Here is a 19,331-nt window from a genome sequence, read left to right on the forward strand (position 1 = left end):
GCTACTTTGTGCACTGCACTAAGCTGGCTGTGCAGAGAAGGGGGCAAAGAGAGAAGAGTCAGAATATCAGTCCCCTTGTAGAGGCCAAAGACCTTCCCCTTCTCCATAGGATTTTGTTACTTGCCCTCCCAGTGCCTTTTTATGGAGTCAGAAGTGCACCCCACCCCCTATTCATGTGTCTGTCCTGTGAGAGGGAGGCTAGAGCATTTCCCTTGGCAAGCAGGGCTAACTGGGGCATCTGTCCTTTCTTTAGGACAGACAGCAGGACAGAGCTTTTCTCTCTGGAGGTGAGGTGTTCTCCCTGTGTCCAGTGTGGGGGCCATGGCCAGGCAGGGCTTGCTTGGGCTGGGGCTCATTTGCTGGGCTCTCCTGGGTGCTCCTGTGGCCCCCCAGCCTGGCTCCCCAGTTCCTGGTGCTTTTTTAACAACCTTGGCCCCACGCCCTCAGAGTGAAGCCTCCATGCTCTCTCTCAACCTGGGCCTCAACTTTAAGTTTCATGTTCGGGGACCTGGATCTGCCTGGGGAGGACTTGCTACAGAGACCCAGCCTCGAATCCAAGTTCTGGACCAGGGGCCCGATGACTTGGTCGATGGGCTGAGAACGGACACTGTCCCTGAATTGTTGATGAGTTCCCCAGAGTGGGGGTCTGCCGAGGGCAGTGCGGTCTCCAGTACCTCCACCCTGCCTTTGCAGTCCACCTCTCCTGACCCTGGGCCCAAAGATGGGCTTCCTCTCCTGGGCACGCTATCCCTGGACACTACCTTCCAAGCCACCGCTCCTCCACCCAGCACCCCATGGCCCCACAAGGGTGAATTGGAGCTGAAGTTTGATGTGGCGCTAAGAGCAGGGGCAGCACCCACACTTGGGCACAAGATGTTACCTTTGCTACCTAGTCTTCGAGCCAGCCTGGCAGAGATAGCAGGCCGCTTGGGTCCTTTTGGTGAGTACTGTCATCCTAGCCATGGGGATTTCAGAGATGGGATGTGGCAACCACTGTTGGGCTACCCTAGAGCCAACTTATTGGAAAGAGGACCACAGTTATTCAGTTCACTGCCTCTATACATCCAAACTCTTCCCATCCTTCTAGAGTGCCAACTACAATGAACTGTGGTTGTCTCAACCAGTGGCATGTAGACTATTTGCCAAATGGCTAGTGCCAACCCTATCCCATGCATTGCATCTGTCTTTCACCCCATTAACTCCCTCATGGATATGTCTTTCAAGAACACCTACCTGATTACTTAGGAATTGTGTAGAGGAGAAATTGCATGTCATGGATGGGTTGTGGTGTAGAAGAAAGTCAACTCAAAACACCTTTATTCTGATCTGAGTTCTCTGCATGAATTAGATCAAGTAATGTCTCCACTATTCCAGTTTTCTCGTCTCTAAAATGAAGACATTGGGTTAGATGATGTTCAGGGACCCTTCCTATATCCTATGCCATATCCTATGGGCCTCTGGGGCTTTCTCCCTAAGTCCTCTTGAAGTACTCTCATGAGGGTTTATGGGAGAGAAAGGCTGGTTCATCAGCCATTCCTGTCCCCTTTGCAGGATTCTTTGGCACTACTCTGTCCTCCCAGCTGGAGCCTGTGCAGGATAACCTCACAAATAGCACCGAGGGCCCAGGCTCCACCCCAAGCAATGATTCAGTGGGGAGTGAACCTCCAGGTAAGAGCTCGATATGCTTTCCTCCTCCTCCTCATCAAATCAAGCTATCCAGTCAACATGAATTCTTTAAGTACATCCAGGAACTGTGCTAAACTGGAGGACAAAAAAAAGCCAAGACTTTCTCTGCCCTCAAGAGAAATTTAATGGGGGAGACTTTATTACTGCTTCCTTTGTTGCTGTAGGAAGTCACATGGACACAGTACCTGCCTACTAGGAGTTTATAGTTTTAAAACCGGTTGTTATTAGGTCGTTTCAGTTGTGTCTGACACTTTGTGATGCCATCTGGGGTTTTCTTAGCAAAGACACTGAGGTAGTTTGCTATTTCCTTCTCTGACTCAATTTACAGATGAGGAAACTGAGGCAAACAGGGTTAAGTGACTCGCCCAGGGTCATATAATTAGGAAGTGTCTAAGGCAGGATTTGAATTGAAGAAGATGAGTCTTCCTGACTCCAAGCCTGGTGCTCTATCTACTGTGCCAGCCTAGCTGCCCTAGTTTAAGATTGATGCCATGAGGCAAATAAATATACAAAGAGACAAGTCGGGCAGCCAACTAAGATTTCTTATATTAGTTATTTCTACAGCTGCTGTACTCCCCTCCCTCTCCTTGCTTTCTATTAACACAGGCTGATTCAACAAATTCAATGGATACATATTAAGAAGCTACTGTTCTTAAGGTCTGTGAATCACCAAGCCTCAGTAGGTAGGGTGCTGGACTTGGAGTCTGAAAGACACGGATTCAAGTCCTGCCTTGGACATTTCTTAGCAGTGAGATCCTGGGATCATAGATTTAAAACAGGAAGGAATCTGAGGGAAGGAGGATCCCTCATCTGAGGATTGGAAGAGGATCCCTCATCCAAGGGTCACATAGGTACTAAGTATCAGAGGCAAGGTTTGAAATCTGGTCTTCCTGGTTCCAACTACAATACTCTACTCATTGTGGCATCCTTGGGCTTTATATTGGGCAAGTTACTTAACCTCTCTCTGATTTAGACACCTTTCCTAGATGTATCTACTAAATTCTAGCTGTTTGAGACCTGCAGTGATTGGAAGGGGTTTCTGTGCCAACAAAGTCCTAGCCCTTTGATGTATTGTCAGGCATCCAAGGCATAGTCTTTCACAGGTTCTAAAGCTGTGAGAGTCCCTAGAGATCCCTCTTTCCTCAGATAAAGGCCCTGAGGTCCCCTTCCCTCTTCCCTCTACCTGGTGTGCCATTGTCTCTCTCCTCTCTGTCCTGCTGTCTTTTTTTGCAGTAGGATCTGACATGACATGCTGTCAGGAGCAGACAGAGCTTGGTCCCTCAGGGGAAGGACGTGAGAATGTAGACTTGGAGCAAAAACAAATAACATGTGTGCACCATAGCATAGGTGGAGAACCTCAGAAGATGTGGGAAGCCCAGGCTCCCTTCTCCTTTCTTACTCCCCAGGAAGTTCATGACCTAGTCCTGGGGTTCAAGGGTAGAAATATCTCATGGCTGTGCTTAGACCTATGTACCTAGTGTGTACTTACTGCTTGTTGACTTGTTGTTGAATTGTAGCCAAGGTCTTGTGGACATGCACATTGCCAGGTCCTGTGTGTTCTGGTCTGTCAGTCCATGTGCACTTATGAAATGCCTCCTAAGTGCTAGGTGTTGTGCTAAACATTGGGGATACAAAGAGAGACAGAAGATAGTCCTTGCTCTCAAGGACTTCACAGCCTAATGAGGGAGATGACCTGCATATGACCAAGTCAAATAGATAAGCACAAGATTAATCAATGACAACTAAGGCATTAAGGGGTGTTGGGAAAAAGTTTCTTAGAGAAGGCATCATTTTAGCTGGGACTTGAACCCTCCAGATTACTGCTATGCAGTGATATAAACTGTAAGACATGTAGTGAAATGGCCTTGGGCCCTTTGAGATGAGAGATGAGGATGAGAGAGTGCTCCTTTTCTTGTATGTGCTGGGCAGGAAGATAGCCAGTTCCAGGGAGATCAACACTTGATTCCTTTGAAGCACTGACTACGGGTGTGGATTCTTGAGAGTACTTTTTCTTTCCTTTTGGAGGCAATCAGGGTTAAGTGACTTGCCCAGGGTCACACAGCTAGTAAGTTTCTAAGGTCAAATTTGAGCTCCAGTTCTCCTGACTCCAGGACCAGTGTGTTAGCTACTGCACTACCTAGTTGCCCTTTGAGAATACTTCTTAAAACTGTCTTGGGTACAGAAACCAGTTCTGAGGAGGATGGCATTCACTCCATGGCCCCCCAAGAGTGAGCTGAAGTTTGATGTGGCGCTGCACTAATGCTGGTTTTTATGTTTCCTGCTTTGGTCAAAGTCATAGAAATCCCCCTCAGGTGAGGTGCCAGCCAACACCAGTCTCCTGGTGACACCTTCCTGCTCTGTCCGTATGGGAAGGAAGAGCCCATCCTGAAGGTGTCAAGGAGGTATCTGTGGCCCTTAGGGTGGGAGATGGCTTGAGAGGATGCTGGTTGGCAGCCTGTCAGCCCAGGTGACAGCCTTTACCAAGATTGGCCTAACAACTCTGGACAGTCAAAGGGAGCTCAACTCAGTTTAGTTGGAGAACTCCTCCTCCTTCCCCCACCCTTTTCTTCCCTTACCCCTTCCCCTTCCCTCTCTCTCCTCCTCTCCCTCCTCCTCTTCCTCTCACCTCCCCCTCATCCTTCTCCCTCTCTCCTTGCTTGTGGCCCAGGGGAGCTAGTCTCTTCCTGTTTCCCTGGGACAGGCTCTGGATAGTTGGCATCTTTGGGAGAGGACAACTCGGATGGCTCAGGCGGCCAAACCCTTGCAGGAGAGGATGAATCCATTCTGATTCTCCCTAGGTCTTTTGGACCTTTGTGGGATTTGTGGATTGGCCTATGACTGTGTGTCCTTTTCTCTAGATATCTAGTGGGAATTTAATATCTCCTTGGATGGGGTTGGGGTGGGGATTATAAGGAGCTCCAGCCTCCAAGTCTTAAGGCCAGAGCAGCCCTTTCCTTAGTCCCTTTATCTGGACCACCTCTGGTTAAAATGGAATTGGCTTTTTCTCCAGACAAACTGCCTGGGTCCAGCTCCTGTCCCTCTCACCTCTTAAACTGTTCACTCGTGTTGGTAGTTTTTCCTTCCTCCCCCCACCGCCTTATCCACTGGAAGACTGGGCAGGAGGGAAACACCTCAGGGTAGAGTGAAGCAGAGGAGTATTGTGGAAAGAATTTGGAGGCAGAGAACCTGGATTCCAGTTCTGGGTCTGTTCCTTCCTGTCGGTGTGACTTTGGGAGAGTCACTTTGACCCCTTTTTGTGTCTCCATTTCCTTCTCTGTGATATAAGGCAATTGAACTAGATGATTTCTAAGATCCTTCTAAGCCAGGGGTTCTTAATCTGGTATAAGTGAACTTCTTTTCTTTTTTTTCTTTGTTATAATTTGTAAATATTTCTGTACCCTTGGTTTCCTTTGTATGCCTATGTATTTTATTCTGTGCATTTAAAAGCATTATTTGAGTAGGGATCCATAGGCATCTGCCAAAGGGGCCCATGACACAAAAAAGATTAAGAATCCCTGTACTAAGATCTCAGTCCTAGGAATCCATGAGATTCTACTCAGTGAACCTGGATAGGAAAAAGCAGAAAACTCCATTACCTTTTTTTTTTTTGATTTTTGAGGCAATCAGGATTAGGTGACTTGCCCAAGGTGACACCGATAGTGGGTGTCTGAGGACAGATTTGAACTCTTGACTCTAGGGCTGGTGCTCTAACCATTGTGCCATTTAGCTGCCCCCACCCCCTTTCCCTCTCCACTCCCTTTCCCTCTCTACCCCCTTTCCTTATTTCCCTTTATCAGGAAAGATGGGGAAGAAGGCCAGAATTTTTAAGATGCCCCAGGCAGGGTAACTGAATTCTGGCAAGAAGAAGGCTTAGAGACTGACATTAAAGTTACATCTATTCTGTGAGAGCAGAAACAGAGTTTTGTCTCTCTTTTGTAACTCCCCCACTGTTCAGGCACGAGTGCATACACATCAATAATACCTAGCACAATGCCAGGCACATAGTGGGTGTTGAGTGATGTTGATGACTTGAATTCGGAACCCTGGAGCAGTTGTGGAGGCTGAGCTTGCCAAGTAGAATTTTTTGTGCAATAATTTATGCAATTTTATGCAATAATTTCTCCCTCCTTCTTCTCTGGTGAGCTATGTCCCTGTTTCAATGCTTCTGAATCTGCAGAGGTTCCCTGTCTGTGTATGTGTATTGGGGATGGAATATCAAGGAGTTGGGGTGTGATGTTGGCTACATATTGGCATCATATCTGCCACCATTTGTATGGTACTTAAGGTTCATGAAGGGTGTCATATACATTATCTCATCTGAGGCATCGCTTTAGTGGGGATAGAGTTGGGCTGGCCTTAGACTTGGGAAGCCCTGGGTTCAAGTGCCACTAGTCTCATGTACTTACTGTGTGACCATGGGCAAATTACTTACCCTCTCTGAGCCACCATTTCCTAGTCTGCAAAATGAGGATAATACTACCTGTAGCATGTACCTTACACGGTTGTGGGGAGGATAAAATGAGATAACATTTGTAATTTGCAAACTCCATGTAAATATAAGTTGTTATTTTTTATTATTGGAACTTAGTAAGAACCCTCTAAGGTACATTCTATGCTGTTTTTTAATGTAATAGAATTCTACAATTTAAGGTTTGTCAAGTAATAAGCAGAAAGTGCCAGTATTTTTATTCCCATTGTACAAATGAAAGAAATGAGATTCAGATGAGTCAAATGATTTTTTCAAGATCAAAAAGTAAGAGGCAGAGGCAGGGCTCAGGGCTGGGTCTTCTTTTTCTAAATCTGGTGCTTTCTCCATTATATAGAGGGTTGCTGTTGGTGGTGATGGTTGGTGGGTTGGAGGCTAGACTTTTGGAAAGGATGCATTTGACTATGATAATGAAGGGAGAGAAGAGCGGTGAGTAGTTACAGGGTGCAGGGCAGGACCCAGAGCTCTTAGTTACCTAAGGGCCTGGTTTCCCAGGACATCCTAGTGAAAGGGAAGAATGGGGTCATTCTATTTCTTTTGGGGTCTGTCCAACCTGGGTTAGTTTTTTGGATTGTTTGATGTTCCATTCGAGGGAAAAGGTTAGTTCCTGTCCAGCTGCATGGTCATGCCCTCAGGACTAGGAAAACAAGATTACCCAGCTGATGGGAGCAGACGAAAGAAAGTGTGGGGGTTTTAGGGTTTCCTTCCTGTTCCTCCCCACAGCTTCCTTATGGCTTTTTCAGTGTTGTTGGCATGGGGGGGGGCCGCGGGGGAGGCAGGGAGAATGTGCTTTGTAAACTTCTAGACCCTATACAAATGTCTTTGAGCTGTTACTGAGGATGCTACAAGGTAGACTGGGGATGGTGTCCAAGAGAAAGCTTTATAGAAGCACTGGATTGGACAGAAAGGCAAGAAGAAACTGAAGAACAGGGAGGGAGGCCAGAAGAAAGAGAGACAGAGACATACAGAGAGACAGACAGAAAATATTTGCCCTGACTAATATCTAATAACCAATGAATATACCTCACTGATCAATAAATTAGGATCATAAGAGCAGGAAGGAACCTCAGAGGCCATTTTTTATAATTCCAAGATTTCTTCTAGCCCTGAATCTATGGTCCCTTCATTTTATGGAAAAGGAAACCCTAATAAGTTATGTCACAGCTGTCCTTCACCTTGTCCTCATTTCTCAGGTAATTAATAAGCATCCTACTATGTGCCAGGCTCAGAGCTCAGCCTAATGACTTATTTATTCACTAGATAGCTGAGATCTTCATTAAGGACTGATAGCATATCCAAATTGTTGGACTCAGTAAAGTGAAGCATTGTGTTCATGTTTGTTCATTATGCTAATTGGGATAATAGCTTTAAAGTAGAAGTGACCTTGAAGGTTACCTAGTCCAATCTGGTTTTTTTTGAGTTGAAGAAACTAAGATCTGTGTCTGTTGTCCTTTAAGTACTTTAGCTAACGGTTAATTTAGTCAGTAAGCACCTGTGCCTTCATGTTAAGCACATCCAAATGGTATTGGTTGAATTCAGTAAAGCCATGTACTGTGTTCACATTTATTCTTGATGTTAATTAGAATCATGAGATCGTAGCTTTAGAACTTGCAGGGAGCTTGGAGGCCATTTTTTTTTTGCCTCTCAATTTTAATATTTCTTTCTGCAATGTTGCATCCAACAAAAGACAAAGTAACTTTTTTTTAAAAGAAGAAGCAAATATATTCTTAAAGAACTAGATAAAAACATAGGATATATTTCAGTGTTTAAGTGATGTATCATTTGCAATTTTGAGAACTTATCTTGAGCAAACATCAGGATGGGGCAGAGAATTTTTGTCATGTCATTGTAAATAAAAAAAATCACATGTTTTGAGTTAATAGTTACTAATTTTCTGTGAAATATTAAATTAAGATGAAAAAACAATCCTATACCTTCCTTCTTCCCTTTCCCTAGGTTTTTTTTTTGAAAGTGAATAAGAATTTGCAAGTAAATAAGAAATAAAGTCAGCAACTGAGGTAGACTGAGGATCTCTCTTCTCCAATGCAAAATGCAGGAGTCCCAAAGTAAATACCTTAGGGGTCCTCCCTCTCCTCTGATGAGGGAACAACCCTATCTTTTTATAGATCAGGAGACTGAGGGTTAGTGACTTTTCCAAAGTCTCATAGGGAATAAATGGCAGAGTCAGACTTCCAACCCAGACCCTCTTGACTCTCAGTTCGGTATTCGTTCTTCTGCCTCCTGTACCTTTTGGAGGTGCTGAAAACCTTTTTCTTCTTTTCAAAAACAGCCTTCATAAAACACTAGAAGCATCGGTAAAGACACAAGGTACTGATTTTGCTGATGGATGATGAATATTAGACATTTTATAGATTTAAGCCCTGACATATATATGGCAGAGGGTGAGAGTAAGTTAGAAAGGGGGAGTGATTTAGGAAATGGGATTACACAGAGATCCCAGAGGACTCTCAGTTTCCATTGTGCAGCTGGAATTGAACTGTATGTATTTGCCCTTCTGATCTCTCCAGCTCTCACCCCTCCTGACCCCTCAATTCCTCTCCCCTCCCACCTGTCCAGCTCTCTCATTTGCCACCCACCTTAATCACCTTTCTCCTGACTTTTCTAACTCTTACCCCTCTCCTCTAAAAACCTCTCCAGTTTTTCCCCCCTTCTTCATTCTTCAAGTTCTTTCCCAGATTCCTGCCTTTTCCTTTCCTTTTCCTGAGCTCCCCTGAGACTGGATGTATACCAAGAGCTCTTCCTAGAGCTGCCTTGAGTGTATTCTTGGGGCTTTTCTTGGGTCGTCCAACTTTGACTTAGGAAGGTAATTGATGTCTTGAGTCTGGTGGTCAAGTTGCCCCTCCCCCTTCCTATTCACAGCTGCTTCCTGTCTATCCCACACTATCCTCCCTCCCTTCTCAGAGTGTCTCTATCTCTCATCTTTTTGGACCATGGTACAGCTGAGCCTGCTGGGTTGATGGGTGATCACAGATCCCAGTGCCCCTTCCTGACCCCTCTCCTGTTGTTGAATTGCAAAAATCTCTATTTCTGTAGCTTCTCAAACACAGCTCTGCTTCCTCCTGAACCTGGGATTTCATTGATGTGGGCATCTTCTCTAAGACTTTCATGTCTTTATCTAGTTCTATCTTCTCCAAGATACTACCCCAAGCACATAGTCACGAAACCAGTTTGAATCAGAGGCTGGACTCCAACCTAGGTATTCCTGATTCTAAGACCTTGATGCACATAGTAGGCACTATATAACTGCTCATTCCCTTCCCTATTCTTACCTCCCAAGAATTTGGGACCTGAAACGGGAACATAAGATAGGTGCTGAAGGGGAGAGTTTGTCAATTTAGAAGAGATTAGGAATTGAGACTCCTATTCCTTCCCATATTCCCGCCCCCTAGAAAAACATACTGGGGACATGGAGGAGTCTTCATCTCAGTCCTCCTCTGTAAAATGGTTCCAGTTCTGTTAGTCTGCCCTGAAGGGGACAGCCTAGCAGACTTTCCAGGATTTAGCTCCATTGTCTTCTAGTGGTTGCCAGGAAGACTTGGTGAGACCCTTGGGTGGTTGGCAGTTCAGTGGGCCCCAAATGAGAGTGAGGAGGTTGGGTTGTTATTGGAATGCCCTGGGGAGGGGAAACAGCTATCCATCCCAGGCTTATGGGGAATGGCAAGCAAGGGGGAGTGGTGGGAGAATGAGGGAGCTTTCCTGAGGAGATAAGGATATTGGGGGAAGGGTGGGGAAAAGGATGATCTATACTCTTGGGATAATAGAGAATAAGGGTTGAGAAGAAAGCAATTGGAGCAGCTAGGTGGCTCAGTGGTAGAGCTTCAGCCCTGGAGTCAGGAGGACCTGAGCTCAAATCCAGTCTCAGACTAGTTGTGTGACCCTGGGCATGAGATACAAAAATTGCCTCTAAAAAAGAAAGAAGGCCATTATGAGAGATACTCTTCTAGGGTAGAAACTACTCCCTATGGAGATCCCAGAAGACTTGGGTTCCAATCCCACCTCTGCCTCCAACTAGTGTTTAACCTTGGACAAGTCTGGTCTGGGCACCAGAACTCAGTTTAGTTTCTTGAGCTGTAAAATTAGGGGAGGTGGGAAGAAGGATTGGATTGAGAACCATCTCTGAAGTTAGAGAATGTGGATTCAAACCCTGCTTCTGACAATTACAATCCTGGAAACCTTGAGAGAGTGATTTACCCCAGAGGTGTCAGATACTCCAGCTCATGAGGCTTCTGAGTACAGGTCTAAACAGATTAAAAGATAATTGAAATATTTAATGTAATGTAAATTTTATGCTCATGTAAATGAAATACTTAATAAAATAAATTTAAAAATGCAATAGAACACAGAAAATTTTAATACAAGGCACATGGTCCACAGGGATTTTTATGTATGGTTTAATGGCCCCTGTTTTTGTTTGAATTTGATATCCCTAATTTAACTTCTTTGGCATCCAATGCCACACTTAGAAAATGAGTACCATTCTAGCCTTAGAGTTATGATCCTTGAAAGTCCCATTCTTCTCAAACATTTTAGGTTCCACGGAGGTCACAATGGGCAATGACAAGGTCAAAAATCTGAGGGGATGAGTTTGAATGTGACCTGGGGGACAAGGATTTGGGAACCAAGGCAGAAGTGAGACCTGAGGAGTAGACAGTGGACCACAGGGCAAGACAGAGCATGGGGGAGGAAGGTTTCATTTTTGATCTTGTTGTCTCCATGGCTTTGCACAGTGCTTGGCACATGGTAGTTAATCGATGTTTGCTTGCTTGTGTGACTGGGGAGTAGTTCCAAGGGTCTGATTTCAAGGGAGGAAAAGGAAAGGTCCTGGATAGACTGACAGACTCCTTCTGTCCTAGGGATGGGGAACCTGGGGTTTTGAGGCCACATGTGAGGACCTAGAGGGTACCATGTGACTCGAGGCCCTAGGTTCCTCACCCCTAGATTAGTGTGAAGTACCTAAACTGGGTGCTTAGTGGGCTGGAGGTCTGTGGTAGGGTGGCTTTACTAATTATCTATTTCCTGTGTCTATAGATATCACTCCTACCCCAAATGACCCTTCCCCAACCAGCCTGAGGAGCTCATCAGCACAGCCAGAGTGTGTGTCAGAAGCCTGTGGCACCATGGACCTGCCTGGACCTGAGAATCCTCCTCCAGTGGCCCCATTGCCCCCAATTTTTCTGAACCTAGAGGCTGACTGGGCCTCTGCCCGAGCCCGGTGGGGTCTGGCATGGGAGGCCCATGTGTATGGGGTGGGTGCGCTCTTTGGGCTGGTGGCCTTGTTGGCTCTGCTGAGTCTGGCACTCCTCCCCTGGCGTTGCCCACCGGGAGCCCCTTGCTTAGCTCTACTCAATCTTCTTCTGATCTCTGCTGGAGCTGCCAGGGCCTTTCCCCTCTTCTATGATGCCTACGGGCACAGAGAGAGGCTGCCCGCATTGATCCGTCTGCTCCTGCATGATTTGTCTTTGCCCTGCCTCTCTGCCTGTCTGGGGCTGGCCTGCCTGCTGCTGGCCCGCCCCCACCCTCCCCGCTGTCCCTGGGGCCTGGCCACCTTGCTCCTCCTGGTGCTGGGCCTCTCTGCTGGGGCCACTATGGCTGGAGCCGTCTCCAGGCCACTTCTTCCCCTTCTGCTAGCCTCCCGGGGCCTTGCTGCTCTCTTGGTGTCCCTTTTCTCAGGACTCTTGCTAGCTCTCTCCTGCCGGAGGAGCCGACAGAGGCCAGGGGTCCCTCTGGGGGGTGTTGGTCTCAAGGGCCCCACCCCAACCCCACTGATTCGGGGTCCTTTTGCCCTGCCCCAGTCATGGCAGAGGGCAGCCCGTACAGCCCCGGTGGCAGGGGCCTTTGGCCTGCTAAGCGGGGGTCTCCAGGGCTACATGGTGTTGTACACTTTGGGCTATGGAGGCCAGCTGGGCCTGGCAGGGCCCTGGCCCTGGTGGGCCTTTCAGCTGGGTGTGCGGCTGGGTGAGGTTGGTGTGGCACTACCGTTAGCCCTGTTGGGGCTCTACCCGGTACTCTGCAGCCCCCACCTTTCCCAGAGATGTTGGGCCAAGCTGTTCCGCTTATCCCCAGGTCATGGGGCCCCACTGTTGCCATCTGGCTGGGAAGCAGGGCCCCAAAACAAGGTGCCTCCAGGAAATGCCATTGAACAGGGTGAGGCCGAACTGTTGCCTCTGTGTGCCCTGACTGGGCCAGGTCCTGACCTTCTCCCCCCAGGCAGTGGCCTCCTAGGCATGGAGGGGGTGGCTGCCAACACAGCACCCTCAGCAGCTTCTTCCCTGGGCACCGGCAGTGACTGCACTGTGGACTTCTGCCCCCCCTCTCCAATCGACCTGCACCGGAGCATTGCTGAAGCCCTCTGCAGCGAGGTCCTAATCACTCCAAGCTTTTTCCAGGGTCCTGCCTTTAGGGATACCCTGCCAGGGCCTAACCTCTCTGGAACTAGCTCCAGTGAGGAGAGTTCTGGGACTGGGCGGAGTGGGGTAAATGGACAAGAGCTGAGCTCCCCAGCCCCTGTGCTTCCCTCCCCAGGGGCCTGGTTGGTGGGTAGCAGTGCCTCCTCAGGCTCCCTGTATGGACTCTCCAGGGATAGCTCCTCTATGCTGCTCTGCTCCAGCCCTGAGAAGCCTCCGAGATCATCTCTGGCAGGAATCTGCAGCACCCCGTGCCCTTCAGGAAGTGGCTGCAGTCCCCCTGCTCCCGGGTGCTACAGGGCTCTGTCCCTGCCCTCCTGCAATTCTCCAGAGAGGTCAGAGCTGGCCAGGGAAGAAGCCTTGCTCCAGAAGCAGTTCCTGGATGCTTGCCGACAGATTGATGAGCTCAGCATCAGCAGTGAAACCATAGACCTGTGAGGGTTCCTCCAGGCACTTGCACTGCCCATGACCTGTACACTGTAACCTTTCCCCAATCCTGCCTGGCTCAAACACCCCTTCCCCCCTGTTCTCTTCCCTCCCCTGGGGATGAGTGGGTTGGGGCTTAGTACCATGAATGGGGCCTACCAGAGGTAGGCACCAGAATGGGCTCTTCTCTGCAGCCCTGGGTGCTGATGCCTAATGCCCATCCTATGGGCAACTGCAGCCTGGCAGAGTCTGACTCTCCTTGGATTCACCAGCAATAAAGTTCCAAGGTGCTCCATTCCTTTTGATGACCCTGGGCTCCACTCAGGGTAGTAAGTGTCGTGGGGGGGGGAGCTGCTCTTTCAGAACCCCTGTGTCAGTTCTTACCTCCACCTCTGCCTTCCCAGGGATTCCATAGCTTTCGTGTGTGTGACATGGAGTCCCACCTCTTTCCTGCTCTTCCTTCCCCCCTGGATGGCACCACTGACCCATCTGGTGACTGGGAAGAAAGTGGCTACTTTTAGAGTTAATTTATCAATAAAATATTTTTCTGAAGAGATGCATCTGATTAATTGGGAGAGGTATGAGGGCAGGGATGGTGGTGAGAGAAGAAGCATGTGGTGAGAGAAGAAAGGCAATTATTAGTTTTATCCTGGACCCTGGCTCTGACCCTCTTGACTCCTGACTTCATAACTGGGTTTGGAGCTTCTGGTGGCCCGAGCTGCTCCTGGAAATGCCTTCCTGAGGATCTGATTAACTACATGGGGATAACAGTGTGGGGGTCATCTACTTTAGCTGCCCCATAGGATCTAATTCTGGGAGATTAATTTCTTGTAGGAGACAAAGATATGATCCCAATCAGCATGGGAACTGAGAGATGGGGCAGAAACATAGTTCTAGAAGGCTATGACCCTCCTTCCTGGGACATACATCATTGCTTAATATAGGGCTTCACCCAACAGGATCTCTGTAAATACCAGGAGGTTCTGACAGTCTATCCTCAAAAGCACTCTGAGATCAGGAAAGAATTAAGTCCATGGGTATCACCAGAGGGCTCAATAGGTTTGGGCTGGGACCCGTTGCTTCTGCTACTTGGAATCTCTAATCTGTGAACTCATGGATTTGAAAGGTCCTCTTCCCCCTCAAAGAGACAGATATCAACTTATTCATGACTGTCCATCCCTTGTGAAGCTCCCGTGAAGTTCTCCACTTGGGACCCAAGAAACCTTCTTTGATTTCTCCTGACATGTTGAAGACACCAATTTATCCCTTGTCACAACTGTTCTTTTCTCCCTAATGGCAGCTGGCATTTTTGTGGGACTTTAAGGTCCGCGAATGATTTTGTATGAGTATTTCTCATTTGAGTTTCATAGTGATTTTGTGAGGTATGGTTGTCCTTGTTTTACAGATGGGGAAACTGAGGCTTGGCAAGGTTGAGTGAATTCTCCATGGTCACAAATCTAACTGGAGGCGAGGCTTCAAATGTGCTCCCTCCTAACCTTATTATGCCATGTGGCAACCAGTGTATATACGTGTCAAAACTAAGTAACTCACATCTGTTGTTATATCCTTTACATGCCAACAGTAGCACAAGCACCAACATGGGGACGCCCTTTCTTCCTTCCCTCCCACCCACATGTGTAATAGGGGATCCTGGGAACATTTCTCTACCTGTCTCTCAGGGGCAGCATTACTCTCTCAACTTCCTTTCCCACTCACCAATGAGAAAGAAGTCATAAGGCTGAGAGACACAGAGGCATGCAAATACACAACTGCCAGGCATACTACAATTTCTATATTTGCTAGGAGGATCAGTTTTTGGGGACAAGGTACACCTGGCATTTTCCTGAAATACAGTAACAAGGACATTTTGACTTGTTTCTTCAGTGCATTGTAAATATAGTTGATCTGATGACATTAGAATTATGGATCAGGCATGTAGCAGGATTTCAAAAGCTAGCAATGCTCTTGAATAAATGCTTCGGGCTCAGGTCCAGCCGAAATGCATAGACACACAACACGCACGTTTATAGTTTTAGTTAAGGCCAAGGACTGACTTGTAGGGTGCATCCATAGGGACTTGAAATGTGAAAAAAAAAAGGAATTCAGGTTTTTTTCCTTCCTGCAGACTTTGAGAAATGGAAGAAAAGAAGAGGGGGAGGAGGGAAAAGAGAGAGAAGAGAATTTCCCTAAAGTGGAGGAATGAGATTAAAGAGTCAGAGCCCTGATCTCAGCAGATAAGGATCTGCTTTGAACAAGGGGTGTGCAGAACTCTGGTCTGGTTCCTTCAGGAGGAGGTGTCAGCAAAGGGGTGAACGCTGAGCAGCAGTGCTTGGGGGTGGGGATGATACAGAGAGGGATGGAGGAGGTGGGGGAGTGAGAGCTGTGACTGCTCCATCACCAAGGGCTTGGCTCAGACATCCTGATGCATCTTTACTTTGGCCTATGACCCAGAGAGCAGCCAACCCCTGAATTATAGACATTTCTCACCCCGACAATAGCAGAGGCAGAACAGGGCTGCTGGCTTGTTTCAGCTGCTTTTGATTAAAAGAATGGATTTTGAATTAAGAGAAAGCTTCTCTGATGTCCACTCGTGGCCTTCCTCAGTTCTCCCCTTCTCTTCCTGCTCTTAACTCCTCACCTCTGGTCTTCTCCCAGGTCCTATCTTGGTCAGTATCTTTTCACAAATAAGTGCACTCCTCTCCAAAGTTTAGGTATTTGGGCATTCATTCACTTTTTTTTTTTTTAAGCAGGAAGTACTTTTTTCTCTTGCTTATACACAAATTCAATGATAAGCACCTATTAAGTGTCAAGCACCCTCTAGAGGTTTTGGATGAGATACAAAGAGGAGTAAAACAAAACCCTATCCCTCAGGGAGTTTATACTCTAGCTGTAAATTTGATTACATACATCCCTGCCCTAGTCATACAAAGAGATAGAAGTTCTTAACTTGCGTTAAAAAATACATTTTGATAATTATTTCACCAAAATTCATTATTTTGTTTTGTGTATTTTAAAACATTCTGAGAAGGGGCCCATGATGCAAAAAAGGTAACAGATGATGGGTGGGGACAGTGATACAGGACAGAAGAGGCAGTCCATGATGGAGGCACCAAACAGTATGATACTGATTTAAACAAGTTAGTTAACTTCTCTGGACCTCAGTTTACTCTGAAAAAAATTAAGAGGTTGGACTAAAAGATTCCTGAGATCCCTTCTGAGCTCTATGAATCTCAGATCTTTCTGTCTGTGTATTTTTTTTCCCCTGTCACCTAAGCAAGAACTCTCCTAATTTCATTGACCCCAACGAGAGGTAGAAACACTTTGTTCTGCCTCCCTAAACTCACCCTTTGGGCCACATTCCCAGTTTCCTGCCCAAAGCAGCTTTTCCAGAGGAGTGTCTGATTTGTTTCCCAAGCTGGACTCTTTTGCCCCAAACGTCTGGGACTTAGAATGTGGGTCCAATCAGCCTAAGTTTCCAAAGGGGAATAGATAGAGGTTTATGACTTTGAAGATGATGATGGTTGGGAAAAGTCTCTGCCAGTCCCTTCTACTCCTAGATGGTGATGGATGAGAAGGTAACTCACTGTTTATTTCCCCTGGCAGCCTGGTGAGAATTGATGTGAAGCAGGAGTATTGCTGCTGCTGCTGCGATTTAATAAAAATACCCTGCATGTGTCCTGAGATTTATGAGTGAATATTCCCACCTGAGTGAGCCTTGTGCCCTGCCAGATCTGAAGCAGCAGGGGAAGGGTGAGACTAAGCAAGAGACTTTGAGGTCTGAGATGGAGAGCTTGGCTGTCCTCAGCTTGACTCGGGAAATGCAGGAAGAATTCCATTGGTTGTGATGTGTCAGTCTGTCCAGTACTGTGGGTAGCCACTGCCCTCTGGTGGACAATACAGCAAGGTCCTTTGACGAATAAGCAAGCCAATAGTGTCGATGGTGGCTTTATGCTCAGCACTAAGAAGAGGGAATAAGTGCATACAATATGCCAACTCATAACCATTTTCCAGGCCTGATTCTGGCCTTTAAAGTAGCGGAGTCTAGAGAGAAGTCACCGTGCTGGGTTTGAGCTTCTAGGCTTCAACCCACCACCACTACTTTGGTCATCCTCTCCCCTCAAGCCCTGATGGATCCAAGAGCCTTGGGTTGATATGGCCACTTAAACTATCAGACCTGCTTCCAGTTCATCTCCCATAGCCATCGCTTGGCGGTGAAATCATTGTGGAGAGGTGGTCCATCTTTGCTTCATCACCAGCAACAACTGTTGACTGACCTTCCACCAAAAGGCAGCTAAGCATTAGAGCCCCAAGAGAAGAGGCTACCCCAGAGCACCACTCCTGTTTCCAGCCCAGTTGTCACAGCCAGCATCTGGATGAGCAATTCTCCTGTGGAGATGAGTTGAGATATCCCCACCAATGTGTGCGTGCACACACACACACATACACACATACACACATACACACACACACACACACCAGTCCAAACAAACTAGCTAAAACAGTAAGTAAGTAAAGCAGTAAAGCAGAGTGGAAGCAGCATGTGCTTGGTAAATCACCACCCTCTCCACCTTGATCAGGATCTCCCCTCAGACCCCGATGGGATAGCCCAGGATCCTGAAATCAAGAGCTTTGTGACCAGTAATGCCCTCAACCATCATCCTGGAAAGCAACTTCCGTGGAGATGCTGTCTGGTAACCGCTCCTGTAGGGGCTACAGTCATCGCTGCTGAAGACCCAGAAAAGTTTTTGCTATCAAAGTCCTTGGTGGGGAAGGGATTAAGCATTTATACAGTACTTAGCATGCTTATTCATGAAGTGCTTTCCAAATATTATCTCATTTGATCCTCCCAGCAATCCTTGAGGTAGGTGCTGTTATTATCCCCATTTTGCAATTGAAGAAACTGAGGCACAGGTTATGTAACTTGGTCACACAGCTAGAAGGGGTCTGAGGTCAGACTTAGGTCAACTCCTAACTCCAGTCCCAGTGCTCTACGTACTGTGCTATCTAATTGCCTTGGTACTGCCAAATGGTTCAACACCTGCAGATTGTCTGACTATTTGTTTATTGGGGTGTATGGGGTGCTCAGGAGGACTAGCACCTCTGATGTGAGGGCTGCTGAACCCTTTTCAAGGCTGCTTATCCACCTTTGGTGTCCCCCTGCCACCCAATTCTCACCTGTGGCTCCAAGAAGCTGTGATGTACTCAGCAGCCACACCCCAATAAAACCATCATGGCAGAAGGGTTAAACCAGGTTGAGAGTGGGTGAGTTGTGGGGGTGTCACTCCAAGTGTGTGAAGAATGAGCAAATAAGAACAATTTGTTCCAACGGCCACAAAGGCAGCTGAAGCAGGCATTGTAGAGTGCTTAGAGCTTGATCAGGCCTTGAGGAAGCCAAGGTCAACCATTCATCCCAGGTCTCTTGCCTTTTGTCCTGCCTCTGGACTTTGATGACTCTGCAAGAGAGAGTGAGGTCAACTACTTTGGCCAACTCTGCCTCATTTAAAGCCAATTTATGCACAAGTCAAAAAAAAGCTATTTATGAGACTCTAAACTGAAGTATTTGCTTGTTTGGATGATTATCTTTGGTTCTTACATTCCCTATGATTTGACGTGATTTTATCAGTGGAAATGACATTAAAGAGGAGGTATTAACATCTGCCTTGCTGTGGCACAATCTGACTCGCAGCTGAACCCAAATGTGAGCTTCTGGAGAGCAGGGACTGTATTTTGTATTTGTCCCTCCATTACTTAACACTCTGCTAGAACTTAACAGATGCTTGATTCCTTCAGTGCTAGAGGGCTAGTTGACGTGTGTGCTGGGGATTTCTTATGCACATAGAATCTCTGGCTAATCCCATCTCCTCTATCAGACTCAAATCCACGTCTGTCCATCTCTTCTGATCCTGATTGTGACTATGTCGATTGGCGTAATCATCTATTTCACACGTCCTCTGAATAGATGGCATCTGAACAGAGGTTTGGTCATAGGATCGTATACTCAGAACGAATCCAGGGATTCTTAACCTGAGGGCTAGTTTACTTGTTTAAAAAACATTTTGTTAACTATTTCAGTATACTGTCTTCCTTTGTAAAGCTGCGTATTTTATTTTCTGCATTTAAAACCATGATTTTGAGGAGTTCATAGGCTTCCCTTGACTGCTGAAACGGTTCCATGACAAAAAAAGGTTGAAATCTGGTCTCTTGTGCGATCCCGGGGCAAGTCACTCAACCCTGATTGCTTCAAAAGAGAAAACAGGTTAAGAAGGAACCTCTGGTTTCGCTCAATCCCCTCGCTTTACAGAGGAGGA

General features: G+C 47.0%; 1 protein-coding gene across 1 annotated transcript; it reads left to right on the forward strand.

Annotated features, from left to right (window-relative positions):
• Positions 1-274: 274 nt before the first annotated feature.
• PRRT4 (proline rich transmembrane protein 4) lies at positions 275-13,529 on the forward strand. Its single transcript, XM_072652819.1, has 3 exons — positions 275-940; positions 1,552-1,668; positions 11,222-13,529. Exons 1-3 carry the CDS (start codon positions 322-324, stop codon positions 13,033-13,035), a joined length of 2,550 nt encoding a protein of 849 aa, XP_072508920.1. The 5' UTR covers positions 275-321; the 3' UTR covers positions 13,036-13,529.
• The last annotated feature ends 5,802 nt before the right edge of the window (positions 13,530-19,331 follow it).

The sequence above is a fragment of the Notamacropus eugenii genome, chromosome 3, assembly GCF_028372415.1.
Source record: "Notamacropus eugenii isolate mMacEug1 chromosome 3, mMacEug1.pri_v2, whole genome shotgun sequence".
NCBI classification, from domain to species: domain Eukaryota; kingdom Metazoa; phylum Chordata; class Mammalia; order Diprotodontia; family Macropodidae; genus Notamacropus; species Notamacropus eugenii.

Coding starts and splice junctions, on each gene's coding strand:
- PRRT4 (XM_072652819.1), top strand. CDS start 322: ATGGCCAGGCAGGGCTTGCTTGGGCTGGGGCTCATTTGCTGGGCTCTC. Junction 941..1,551: donor AGGCCGCTTGGGTCCTTTTG/GTGAGTACTGTC, acceptor TCCCCTTTGCAG/GATTCTTTGGCACTACTCTG. Junction 1,669..11,221: donor AGTGGGGAGTGAACCTCCAG/GTAAGAGCTCGA, acceptor CTGTGTCTATAG/ATATCACTCCTACCCCAAAT.